This window comes from Salminus brasiliensis, chromosome 11, assembly GCF_030463535.1.
Source record: "Salminus brasiliensis chromosome 11, fSalBra1.hap2, whole genome shotgun sequence".
Lineage (NCBI taxonomy): Eukaryota > Metazoa > Chordata > Actinopteri > Characiformes > Bryconidae > Salminus > Salminus brasiliensis.
Window position 1 is genome coordinate 19,579,133 of NC_132888.1, and position 13,755 is coordinate 19,592,887.

General features: G+C 42.7%; 1 protein-coding gene across 2 annotated transcripts in view; it reads right to left on the reverse strand.

Moving 5' to 3' along the window:
- grik4 (glutamate receptor, ionotropic, kainate 4) overlaps positions 1 to 13,755 on the reverse strand; it is a 510,448-nt gene that overhangs the window by 59,750 nt on the left and 436,943 nt on the right. For both annotated transcript variants that reach the window (XM_072692120.1, XM_072692119.1), the window contains exon 13: positions 2,495 to 2,602. In XM_072692120.1, coding sequence (XP_072548221.1) covers positions 2,495 to 2,602 — 108 coding nt within the window. The remainder of the gene's footprint in view (positions 1 to 2,494; positions 2,603 to 13,755) is intronic.

The window sequence follows — 13,755 nt, forward strand, 5'->3', positions numbered from 1 at the left end:
GTATTAATTCTTCTTATTATTTATTTATTTTTATTTGTTGGTCAATTTTTCCTTCTTTTTACAATTTGGTACTGCCAAGTGACACTAAGAAAGTAAGGACTTAACATTTGTCTTTTTTCAACACCTTTTTTTGAACTGCCACCAATGTGGCATTGCTAGGCAGCCAACATGCTCAGCCGCCACACCAGCCAACAGATGTCTGTGCTGGCCAACATAGCTTTAGAAGTGATGAAGGGAGAAAGCTCCATCTACCCACCCGGAGAGAGCATGGACCAAAGGCAAAGTCCATAGTGGAAGCGCATTAGACCCCTAGAGAGCAGGTATTAATTATTATAAATATTATTAAAAATTATTCACTTTATTAACAGAAATGTATAGTTATAATATATAATGCATAATCAATGCAATATCTTTCATAGCCCCTAGTCTAAAGGGATTCCACATCATCCTAACTGTGGCTCCATCCTTTCTGGTCTCCTCCCATGTCTCCTCTCTAGTCCTGCCTGATCATTAGTGTTTCCACCCCTTCATTTCCTGAGGGTTTCTAGTCCTGTTTCTGCTATGTGTAGTTCTAATGGAAGATATGCATCTAGACTTTTTTTTCTGTCCTGGAACCAAGGTGGTGGAATAAACGTCCTCTGGGTGTCTGAACAGCCGAGTCGCACTGTGTCCTCAAACGCAGACTGAAGGCCCATTTTTTTCAAGAGCACTTAAATTAGCACTAATCGTGCACTTATTAAAGGCTTGTGATTGCACTCGTGTCTTACTTTGATTTCTTTGATGATTAAGCACAGCGTAGTGTTTGTATCTAGCAGTTGAGTATGATGCATCTTTGGTATCTAGGTAGCAGTACTGACTTTTGTAATTGGTATTCTCTAAGCCTGAGGTATCTCTGGACTCTAGCCAGTTCACAACTAGCTAGGGATTTTGTCTGAACAGCGAAGTGCTTTTGTAAATCGCTCTGTATACAAGCGTAAATGTACTCATGTCACGGTGGACAACATTTCCAATGATTTTATTTTTTATTTAATAACAGTATACATGTTTATGTATGTGTCTTAAAATTCAGACATACATTAAAAAGAGAAAAGAGTTCAGCCAAATTCTCATCTGATAGATGAGATGTGTTTTGGATGTTTTCAACAGCTGCTAGACAAAATAAGTAAACCCTTGTTTACTTATAAAATCCCTTGATTTCTGCATTAATTACTAATAAAATGTGGTTTGGTCATTATCTAAGTCATAATTATAGACAAACACAAACTTCTAGCAGCTGTTGAAAACATCCAAAACACATCTCATCTATCAGATGAGAATGTGCTCTCACCAAGACAAATTCCTTGTATGTGCAACATACTTGGTGAAATAAAGAGATTCTGATTCTGATACACTAAACTAATTACAGTTGTACAAACTAATCAATCTGTCTATAGTCTATCAATAATTACAGATTTGTCAGAAACCAGGCTTTATGTGCCTTTATTTAATGGGTAAAGCACCTGTAAAATCTACATTTTCAGTCTTATCCCCTTAACTTAAACTCCTTTTGCCAGTTTGCTCCAAAAGAAGTCATTAACACAGAGGTTCACTTATCTTTTCTGGCCTGCACTGGAGATGTTTACATATTTGTTAAATTAAAGACATGTTTGTGTTTGTCTATAGTTTTCGGCTTGGATAACAATTACACCACATTGTATTAGTAATTAATGCAGAAATCCAGGAAATTCTCAAGGGTTCAATTACTTTCCTTGCAACTGTAAACATTTTCAATTATTTAGTAGAGGCCTCTGCACAAGGCTGTACTGGTGGTGGTGAAAGTACCAAGTATGCTTGGTGGTATTTCAGCAATGTTCCTAGATAGAGGATCGAACCCCAGTTTTCTGTGTGTGGGGGTGGTAATGGCTTTGCTACTTAGCTTTGCTACTTTTCCTACTTAGTTTTTCGCTAACTGGTGTGAACCTATATGTATGTTATGTGGATATAGATTGTGGAACTGAAATGTGGACCCCTATGTGAGTTCCTTAGTGTTTCAAAATTTTAAAAAAGCTCTTCCTGAGTCCATCCATCCAGCTCCTTATCCATTTCTAGGTAGGTCTGAAACCTACTGGGCGCAAGCAAGTAATAACCTGTCGACAGGTCGCCAGTCCATCAAAAGGTACTATACGCAACCATTCACTCACACACTTATGCCTTGTGGGCATTTAGCATGGCAAGTTCATCTACTATGGGTTTTAGGGAGGCTGGAGGAAACCGGAGTACATGGAGGAAACCCCTGCGAACACGGTGAGAACACACTGAACTCCTCTGAGACAGTGACCGGAGCAAGAATCGAACCCACAACCTCAGACCCCTGCCTGAGTAAACACTAATAAATGCAGAAATACTCCAGGACCAGGGTTAGGGAACCACTTGGATAGCGGTACAGAACATGCTGGGTAGATGAGAGTGGAAACATATGGGCTGGTGGAGGAAGGTTGGAGGCTGCATGACTTACCAGGATGGTGGTGATGATGAGCGTGGTGTTGAAGAGTGTGTCTGTCACATTGAGGGAGGGAAGCTTTCTCTCCATGGACAGCCCTTGCTCTGAGTGCCACTGGCCAATCTGTAGGTGGAACACACACAAAGAAAAAGAGAGAGGGAGGTTACATAACCTTTGAGCCCCACCTTTGAGCCTTCGAAATTAAAATGAGTGGCAAACGCAGTGTAAAAAAACACATTGTCAGACCAGCCAACCGAAAATGGTGCAGTAACTGATTACAGAGTGTTTTTTGAGCTAACTTAACTTAGTTTAGTAATAAGTGTCAGGTCCTTGCTATCTCGCCCTCCCCCGGGGCAATCCTGGGCCGCTGCCCACAGGCCCATATAAGAACTTCCACCTTATTTCCGGTTAATTTGTGCTCATTTCATGTTCATGTGTTGCACCTGGGACTGGGAGCATTTAGGGAGCTTCCCTACTGCTACTCACTGCCGTGAATTGATTGTGTTTGTGGAGTGTTCATGTTGGCTAGTGTTCTGATCTGGTTCAAGTTGATATTTAATACAATTTTTAGATGGGAATAAATAGTAAACAAAGACAAGGCAGAGAGGAAGAGATTCAACTAAGCCCCTGCTTAACAAGTATTGCCAACCTAACTAAGATGCAGAACTGAAAATCAGGAGTCAGGAGAACTTTTGATTAAACTAAGTCCATACATGTCGGAGTGGATGTTGAGTCAAAGGATCAACAGAAAGCTTTCATTAACTCAAATCGCACCCTAAATCCTCTGAGCTAAGCGGACGTCCTTGTTATCATTCTGGCTCTGCTGGCTCCAGTCCACCAGGCCTCCGCTCACACTGTCTTTTTTTTTTTTTTTTTACAGGTGGCTAAAACCCCACCCAGCACACATGGCGCTCTTCAATCACCCATTATTTTTTATTTTTCAGCGTAATTACAGACTGGCATGGTTCAGTGGGCCTCCTGCTTGATGTCTTTTGCAGAGTTACTGCTCAATTTATCTTCTCCCACAAATCGATCCCCGGCGTGTGCTCCAAACCGAGACGGCGGAGAAGAGCAGGCAAACAACAGAGCCGCAGCACGGTCATACACCCCTCATAAAGGAAAAACATGCACAAAAAAGAGGAAAATAACAGATGGTGATGGTACGTCCACTGAACCCTCACTTTCCCCAACTTCTCTGCAACTTTGTTTGACGAGCTGCTCTAAATCACACCTGCTAAATAAATAAGGTAGCTTATCCTTTAAAAGTGTGGGCAAGCTTTACCTTCAGATTTGGCTTTCGGTGTGTTAATATTCTGTTAATATGAAGCTCCTTATCTCCATTGCTGGGACTTTCAGGCATGCTGTTAACTTCCATATTTCATAAGACACACACAGGAGGAAGGCATCATAACAAAGCTGTATCTGATTTTTGCAACATTTATGCACATTTGGAGCTTAACTACAGCTCAGACTTTATAGTTCATATTCATTCTTTATAGTTAATATACAGGACTGTGCATAACATCTGGGCAGTAAGTGTTTATGTACTCAGTAAAACACTAATATTACAATAAATACTAATTGCATTCATACAAAAAGGTGTGGTTTTACATCACTGTGTTCATTTAAACACCTTAAAAGTTCTCTTCATGGGAGTCTAGTATTATTTATAGCAATCATCCAACACCTGATTTGGTAAATGAAGTAAAATCAGGTGAGCTGCTGTTCACACATTGCTTGGGGGCATCCAGGAGAATCCTGAAACCAAGCCTAAAACATGTGTCTTGTATGAATTTGTGTAAATCATTTTATTTGCATTAAATATTAGGGATGTAATGGTACATGTATTTGTACCGTACAGTCGTCACGGTTCGGTGTAGATTGTACATGTATTTCATGCAGTTAATGACTATTAAACATTAGGGCTTAGGGATGGAAAATCAGTCAAAATTGAGAACAGGGTATCACAGATTCCCACCTGACATTTAACTAACATTCAACTGAATATGTATTCAATGCAACTGAACTGTAAATCATTGTCTGTTGAATATAACCCTCACCCTAACCTTAACTTTAAATCTAATATTATACCTAACCCTAACTCTAACTTTAACCTTAACCTTAAATCTAATACTATACCTAACCCTAACCCTAACCTTAACCTAAATCTAAACCTATACCTAATCCCTAAACCTAATCCTATACCTAACCCTAACCTAAACCTTAAATCTAATCCTATACATAACCCTAACCCTAACCTTAACCTAAATCTAAACCTATACCTAATCCCTAAACCTAGTCCTAGACCTTACCCTAACCTTAATCTTAAATCCAATCCTATACCCAAACCTAACCCTAACCCCAACCTTAACCTTAAATCTAACCCTATACCTAACCCTAATCCTAACCTTAACTATAACCTTAACCTCAAATCTAATCCTTTACCTAATCCTAACCTTAACCTCAAATCTAACCCTATACCTAACCCTAATCCTAACCTTAACTATAACCTTAACCTCAAATCTAATCCTTTACCTAACCCTAACCTTAACCTCAAATCTAATCCTTTACCTAACCCTAACCTTAACTTAAATTTAATCCTTTATCTAACCTTAACCTCAAATCTAATCCTTTACCTAACCCTAACCTTAACTTAAATTTAATCCTTTATCTAACCTTAACCTCAAATCTAATCCTTTACCTAACCCTAACCTTAACTTAAATTTAATCCTTTACCTAACCCTAACCTTAACTTAAATTTAATCCTTTACCTAACCCTAACCTAAATCATCTAATCCTAACCTTAACTCAAATCTAATCCTATACCTAACCTTGAGATGAGCTCAGATTAAAGTTTACTCAAGTCACTTTACTATGATGTACCGACTTTATTGAATACCCTTTCCTCCATTATCTTGGAAGCTAGTTAACACAGTTACATGAAACAACGTGACGTAAGTAAAATCAGCACTTTGACATAAGCAAATTCAACCCTTCTTCAGCATTTGACGGGTCGCACAAATGTAAACTTCATTTCCTATAAAGAGAATCCTGTATTTAGCACGGAAGCATATTTCCATAGTCTGCTATTTTCATTTTTACAGATGGCAGCTGAAGGGACGTGTGGCGTGTGTGTGACAGCCACAGAGCCAGAAACGGCTCTTGATTATGTACATCATTAAGTCAGACAGTGTGGCCGTGGGCGGTGATGACTTGACAAGCAGAAATGTCACATTCTGTAGCAACAGGTAGGATTTTCACTGTTGAAGGATGACCACAGCAGCAGACACTGTAATGTCCCTTTTTGCCTGGAATGTCACAGTACTATTTTAACCACCCTGTTAGCTAATAAAAAGACGTGAACGAAAACACATCAATGTTTTAGCCTTCATTGAAATCTTGTTTTTGCATGCACTTGCACTAATGCTGTCCAGACTGTCATGGCTGCTACAGCTAATCACTGCCTCTGCACAAAAGCAGCCCTCCATTCTTTCATGTAGGTGCTCGAAAACAGAAAGAAAGAAAGAAAGAAAGACAAACACAGAAGGAGGCAGTGGGCAAGGAGCAGTGCTGCTCCCATAGGAAGAAACCTATAGCCCCTCCAGGGCCCTGTTTATGAGTATGGCCATGTTAGCTGCCTTTACTGAACCTTTATGATGACAAACAGTGACCACATTATAATGTTTAGCTGGTAAACTGGTATATAACACCAGCCTCATAGCTAGTTAGAATAGTGGGGTTAGCAAACTGATAATGATCTTTATTCGAAACTCCCCTCTATAGGACACTACTTTATTATTGAAACATGACCTTTAGAAGTAATGGCTAGTACACAGTGCATTAAGAACCAAGAAAAGAGAGGTTTTGAAGGGATGGAAAGGAAAGAAAAGAGAAAGATAGAAGGACAGCGAAAAAAGGGGTGAAGGGACAGAAAAAAGAAAGAAGAAAGAAAGAAAAAAAGGACTGAAGGGACAGGAAGAAGAAAGAAAGACAAGAAAAAAGAGACAAAAATACAGAGAAAAGGGTACTGAAGGAACTAAAAGAAGAAAGACAGACAGAAAGAAAGAGTGACAGAAGGACAGAGATAAGAGGACTGAATGGACAGAAAGAAAGAGAGACAGACGAACAGAGAAAACAGGACAGAAGGGACAAAAAGAAGAAAGACAGAAGAGACATAGAAGGGGAGAGAAAAAGGAATAAAGGAGCAGAAACAAGAATACAGACAGACAGAAAGAAAGAAAGAGACAGAAGGACAGACAAAAGAGGACTGAAGGGACAGAGAAAGAAAGACAGAAAGAAAAAGAGACAGAAGGACAGAGATAAGAGGACTGAATGGACAGAAAGAAAGAGAGACAGAAGGACAGAGAAAAGGGGACTGAAAAGAAAGAAAGAAAGAGACACAGAAGGACAGAAAAAAGAGGACTGCATGGACAGAAAGAAAGAGAGACAGAAGGACAGAGAAAAGAGGACTAAAGGGACAGAAAGAAAGAGAGACAGAGGGACAGAGAAAAGAGGACTGAATGGACAGAAAGAAAGAGAGACAGAAGGACAGAGAAAAGAGGACTGAACGGACAGAAAGAACAAGAGAAAGAAGGACAGAGAAAAGAGGACTAAAGGAACAGAAAGAAAGAGAGGCAGAAGGACAGAGAAAAGAGGACTGAAGGGAAAGAAAGAGACACAGAAGGACAGAGATAAGAGGACTAAAGGGACAGAAAGAAAGAGACACAGAAGGACAGAGATAAGAGGACTAAAGGGACAGAAAGAAAGAGAGACAGAAGGACAGAGAAAAGAGGACTAAAGGGACAGAAAGAAAGAGAGACAGAAGGACAGAGAAAAGAGGACTGAATGGACAGAAAGAAAAAGAGACAGAAGGACAGAGAAAAGAAGGATAAAGTGACAGAAAGAAAGAGAGACAGAAGGACAGAGAAAAGAGGACTAAAGGGACAGAAAGAAAGAAAGACAGAAGGACAGAGAAAAGAGGACTAAAGGGACAGAAAGAAAGAAAGACAGGAGGACAGAGAAAAGAGGACTAAAGGGACAGAAAGAAAGAGAGACAGAGAGAGAGAGTGAACACACAAGAGAATGAGTCTGAAGAGAGGGAGACCAGATGGAGTAGAGAATTAGAGAAAGTAGTTAAGTATTAAGAAAAGTGACTGAGACAGTGTGTGTGTGTGTGTGTGTGTGTGTGTGTGATGTGTGTGTCTGTGAGTGAGAGAGAGAGAGAGAGAGAGAGAGAGAGAGAGACAGACTAGACAGAATCCTGGAATGAAAGATTTCCTTTGAGAATCTGATCAAAAGCCCATGCATTCCATTGCTCTCCTCCTCTTCCTCAGTGTGAGAGGAGGCACCGGCTCTAGTGAATGAAATCCAAACAGCAGATCGCCCAGAGCGGCGCTCCCGCCTGCAGGGATGCAGGAGATGCACAGCGCTGAGGAACACCAAGCTAAGCAATCAGCCACCGCAATCAGACCGCTCCAGAGGAGGTATGGAGGAGGAGGAGGAGGGGGAGGAGGGAAGTGATGTATAGGAGAGGTGGGAATGGGAACGGGGAGAGAGCAGACAGAAAGAGAGAGTGGGAGAGAGCGAGAGAGACTCAGAGAGTGCTACCCTTAGACGTCATGGATAGCACTGGTGAAAGCAAGAGTAAGTGGGAATATGAGTGGGTTTTGCCACTTTTGTCATTCTTAATATGATGATCATGTAAAATGTCATTCTTTACTACCAGTCAAAAGTTTTCGAACACCCTAATCTTTCCAGTTTCTATAAATATTTAAGCAGTTCCCGTCCAATGAGCAACATTAAATGGTACCAAAGGAATCAGTAAACTGCCAGAGCTTCATCTTGAAAACTGAAGCAAATGTTAGTGTGACCATATGTTTTGTTTTTTCTAGGACATTGGGGACACACAGGCATCCACTGTAGTTAGGATGTTGTGGCTGGGGGGTTTCAAGTAAGCTGTAGTTGTAGGCCCAGGGCAATGTGTATGTGTGAGGGTGGAAATACCTGTCAAACCATGTGACTGCAGTATGTTACTGAGCATTCATTTAAAATTTCATCCATAAAAAATAATTAGTCCATTATCAAATACATGACCAAATGAACACCTTTTAGTTTAACCTACCCCCCAACCACGACATCATACCCGCGTGTCCCCACTGTCCACTTTCTTGAAAAGAATAAAATGGTCACCCTAGCATTTCAATGAAATGGTTTTTAAGATGATGATCAGCACACCTTCTAACCAAGTATGTCCAGACTGGTACTATATAAAAAAGGCAGTTTGTAGGAATGGGGGGTAGGAATGGGGCAGTTTGTAGGAATGGGGGGTAGGAATGGGGCAGTTTGTAGGAATGGGGGGTAGGAATGGGGCAGTTTGTAGGAATGGGGGGAAAATTGTACAAGCCCTTTATCTGTAATAATGCAGTGCTGGAGCAGCCAGAGTTGCTGCACTCTACTGTAGTACTTAGACCACATTGCACATCTGGATTGCTATCATAATGACTAGCGCAGACACTAAAAACACAGATAGAGCATTGTAACTCTTAAAAGTGTAGCTCCTTCCTTTAGAGGAATTACAGATGCACCTGCACCATCAAAAAACTCCTGGAAACTGGGAAAAACTGAAGCGGTCTGACAGACTCAGATAGCAGGTCTCAGCTTCAACTGTAAAGAGAAGACTTGGAGCTGCAGGGTTGGCCGATGGAGTGGCAGTAAGAAAGCCATTGCTAAGATGGCAAAACCGGAAAAGCAGGCGTGCAAATGGGGGGTGTTCTAAAACTTTTGACTGGTGGGGTTTACTTACGGCAAATTGCATAATAGTTATGTAGTGATTGTAATTTTACATCATTACTAGGAATGCAACAACATTTGTCCATATATCATGCGATGGTCCAGGCCACATCATCAGTGCTAGTACCTGGGGTCAATGGGCGTTATCAGACGAGCCAACGGGGGTTGATCAAGTCCCGGCCTGTGCTTAAGTACACTCTCCCACTGATCCAGAGCTACCTTGAGGTGTTCTCTGCTGCTTCTGCTGTTCCTCTGACAAGAGCTCTTCTCTTGTGCTGTCCTGCAATACCCAGAAGGCTATAGGCTTTGAAGTGAGGATAGCCTATAAATCCTCTGTAACCGACTTCTCCTGGCATGCATCTAGCACTCCCTCCCCCCTGTCTGTGGCAGTGTTCTAACAGACCTGCTTCCTCTCACTGGCCTCCTCTATTCTCTCTCTATTCTCACAAGGTACTTTAAACTCGAGCAGGACACTTGTTTGCTAAGAAGAGGATGATGTCAGGGTGCAACGCGGTCTCACATCCACCGCCACATCCACCTTCAGCTGCCAATCATTGACTGTAGTGAGAGTTTCCCTTAGCTGCTCTGGTATTGGACTTTGACCTCTCACCTGCTCGGACAAATGAGATGAGGCCTTTCTGGGAGGATGGAGGTTTTTGGACTGTTCCAGGATATGGCTGATGGGTTCTGCCTTTACCTTTAGCCCTAGGTCATTGAGCCAGCGGCAGTGGCCTTCCCCTAGTGCTTTGGGACAATGGCTCGGTATGTGCTCCAGCCTTCATATTTTTTGGCACAGCTGTCATAGTGGTTTTTAGCTCTCGCCCCAGCAGAGGGGGTTGGATGGGCTGTGCAACATGTCAAATAGCTGGGCTGAATAAGGAACTTTATTCTGAAGGCTTCTGCCTGCTAGAGGTCCAACCAAGAGGATCAAATCAACCCAAATCTATTGTTGCCCAACATACACTATATGGACAAAAGTACTGGGACACCTGCATATTCATTATTTCTTCCAAAATCAAGGCTATTACAAAGAGTTTGTCCTGCTTTTGTTGGAGTGCCTGTCTCTATGGTCAAGCAAAGGCTTTCTACTAGATTATGGAACATTGCTGTGAAGTTTTTTTGCACTCTGCAACAGGATGTTGGATGATCATAGTTAAGATGTGAATGATGCAAATACGGTTCTGATTGCCTGTACCTTTCAGCACAACAGATTATAGGAACTAAGAAAAATAATTAGCTCAACAGAGAATGGTCAGGCCGCTTTAACCTGACAGAAGGGCTACAGTAACTCAGAAAAGCATCTCAGAATGCACATCACATCAGACCTCAAAGCGGATAGGCTACAACAAGCCTGAGGCTGCAGTGGACACAGACTTACTAAAGCTGGACAGTTAAAGACTGTAAAAATGGGGCCTGCTCTGATGAATTGTGATTTCTGCTAAGGGGCATAGATGGTGGGGTCAAAACTTGGCACTAACGGCATGAATCTATAGAGCCAACCTGCCTTGTGCTAACACCTCAGGCTGGTGGGGGGGTGGTGTAATGGTGTGGAGGGGGTGTTTCCATGGCACATTCTGAGCCTAACACCAATCAATCATTTCTTAAATGCCAAAGCCTATGAGCATTTCTGCTGACCATGTGCATGTCCTCATGACCACAGCTGATCTTCTAACGACTGTTTTCAATAGTAAAAGGAGACCCTACCTAACATCAGTATAGTATTCCTATTAATCTGCTTGGTAAGAGCAGAGTGTGCAGCAAAATGACAGTAGTATCTCTAGACTTGTAAGGGTGGAAGAAGGGGGAGGTGTAGGAGGCAGTAAGTTCAGCCACCGCAGGCACAGAGGCGGGAACAGAGAGGAACTGAGTGCAGGAAGGGAACCTGGCCGGCCGCCAACAGGGAGGAACTGCACCCAGAGTGGCCCTCTACTCAGCACAGCTCTGACAAGTGCCGAGAACAAAACACGCTCAGAGCAGAGCACACACACATGCACAAACGCACACTGAAAAAGAAACACACAGTTTAATGAGTGGGTTGAGCACAGGAGAACTCGTACACTTTTATAACACACCCCCTCAAACATGTATGAGCACGAACTGTATACATGCATTCATTAACAAGCCAGCAGAATGTGATAAAATGATGACTTCATTTCTGTAACGTGGGCGAACCCTACCCCAGGATCTGAGCTGAAGCGATTCTACATTACTCTAGAACATTACAGATAATTTAAGTCAATAGATTTGGATAATTTACCAAGCAAAAAATCTTTTAACAGTTTCAGGCCCCATGAAGACAACAGCCAAGCTGCGCATGCTAAGGCCGAAAGTGGGAGTGTCAGTCCGAGGACCTTTCCAGAACTCAAGCTGATTTAAATAGAAGTTGGCAGAATTGGCTGATTTAACAGTGTGACAAATCTTTAGACCATTTTATGTCCCAGGAAGAAAATGATCAAAACAATTGGGTTGAAAGCGGACTTGTTGCCCATGGTAGCTCGCACTATGTGCTAAAAGGGCAGCTCTCTAATTATAGTCAAGACAGAAAAACACAAGAAACAAGCTGAGGTAAATGGGGATAATTGTCTTGATAGCGTCCATGTCCTGCTAATTAAACCAAGACCATGATTAATCAAGAGCTAGAAATGTTGAATGTCATTAATTTCCTTTAGACTGGCACTCAAAGTCAATGTTACCACCTGGTTCCTCTCCATGTTTGTTCTCTAGCCAACTGCAGACACAGTAACGCTCTCGGTATGGGGGCTACACTCACGCCAGATCAGCGCCATTCACATTTATTTCCTGCAGTCTAAACACAAATGCAGCCATTAAATAAAACCCATAACGCCTCCATAGAGGGCCTGTTCCAGCAGTCGTCTACAGCGCTTGACATCACTCATTACGTGCTGCTAATAACTAGCCAAATTTGCACGCCTTCCTAAGGGGTCTTTCACAGGATCAAGGAGCCTGGCAGTGTGACTAAAGGATTCTGATTAATGCACATTGCAGACATGTTGTGTTGCATGTACCCGAGGGCCAAGGACCACCCAGAATGTGCCGAATCCCACGGCCGCTCTTTACGTAATTATCTTCTTGGCCATGACTGCTCTCCTGCCAGCAAATCTGCCAGTTAATGGAGGCCAGCAGGGTGGCAGAAGATTGACTGGGGACTGTGTGTTAAAGGAAGGATCAGGAATCAATGGAAAGACCTAAGGAGCAGAGGCAGGGGGTGAGGGATAGGCTCAGAGCCACCATGACCCCTGGAAATTACCACTCCCCAGGATATCATGTAGAGACCAGCCAAAGGAAAAAGCATGGCTTTGCTAGGAAGACACAGAGTGGAAAGAAAATGGTCAGGTAGTGATGGCTCAGTAGGGTAGGCATTCAAAGCAAGACGTGAGGTCAATCCACCAGGGATGTTGATGCTGAACCAGGAAACCGACACTCAAGTGTCCTTCCTCTGGCCAGTGCTCCCCAAGCTGGGTCCTGGAACATCCCCTTCTCAAGTACAATCCACCAAATCTGAAGCAGGTGTTTTAAAGTAGGGAAACTATGAAAATGTATAGGACAGGGATACTTCAGGACCAGAGCTGGAGACCTGCTTACCTCTACGGCAAATAAGGCAAGACCCTTGATCCCAGGACTAAGGGAAAGAGTGAGGACTGTAAATAAAGCACAAGTGCCTCCCAATGAGAGCTTTCAGTTTCTTCTGAAATCCCTTTTTTAGTTCTCGTTCCCACCTCTGAGAAGATTTACAGCGTTTTTGGGTGATCCTCAATGGATTGATGGTTGTGTTTTGCCTCCACTAGCATAACACAGTCTGACTTGACTTCAGCAAGACCACCAGGCCGGTGCTAGAAGATCAATCACAAGCCCATAGTTTCATACCCCTCTCAAAGCTAATCCCTGCAAGTGAAGGCTCTGTGCTGATGTCTTCCAGAGCCGAGGATTTTGTCTATGATGCTTGCCATCAGAATAGCATTCCCGTGGCCATTAGCTACAGAATGAAGATCTTGGAGGCACTGATGGTGCTTTTGGTGCTGCAGCAGGTTTCGTTGGCCGGGTAATGACTTGTATGTGTGAGGGAAAGGCCGGGACCGAAAGGTCAGGACAGTTTACTTCCTTTCAAGAGGCGACCTTTTCCCACAATCAAAATTTCAATTTGGAGCAACACAACCACCAACACACACATTCACACGCCAACAAGGAGAAACACACACACACTCGCATAAGCCCTTGCTATTCCCTGAGCCAATCTAGGCATTTATTATTCACCATTATCCATCGGCACCATGCCACGCCGCTGCTCCCATAACGAGGAGCGCATCAAAGGGTGGACACAACCACCCCCACACACTCACCAGTTTGTTTGTTCGTTTTTTTTTACCGACCTATTGTCCTGCTAAGGCTATGAGCTGGTACAAGAGATTAGCTGAAGCCAAATCTCTCACTGTCCCTCTCTATCGCTCCCTGTCATCCACTTCCTTACT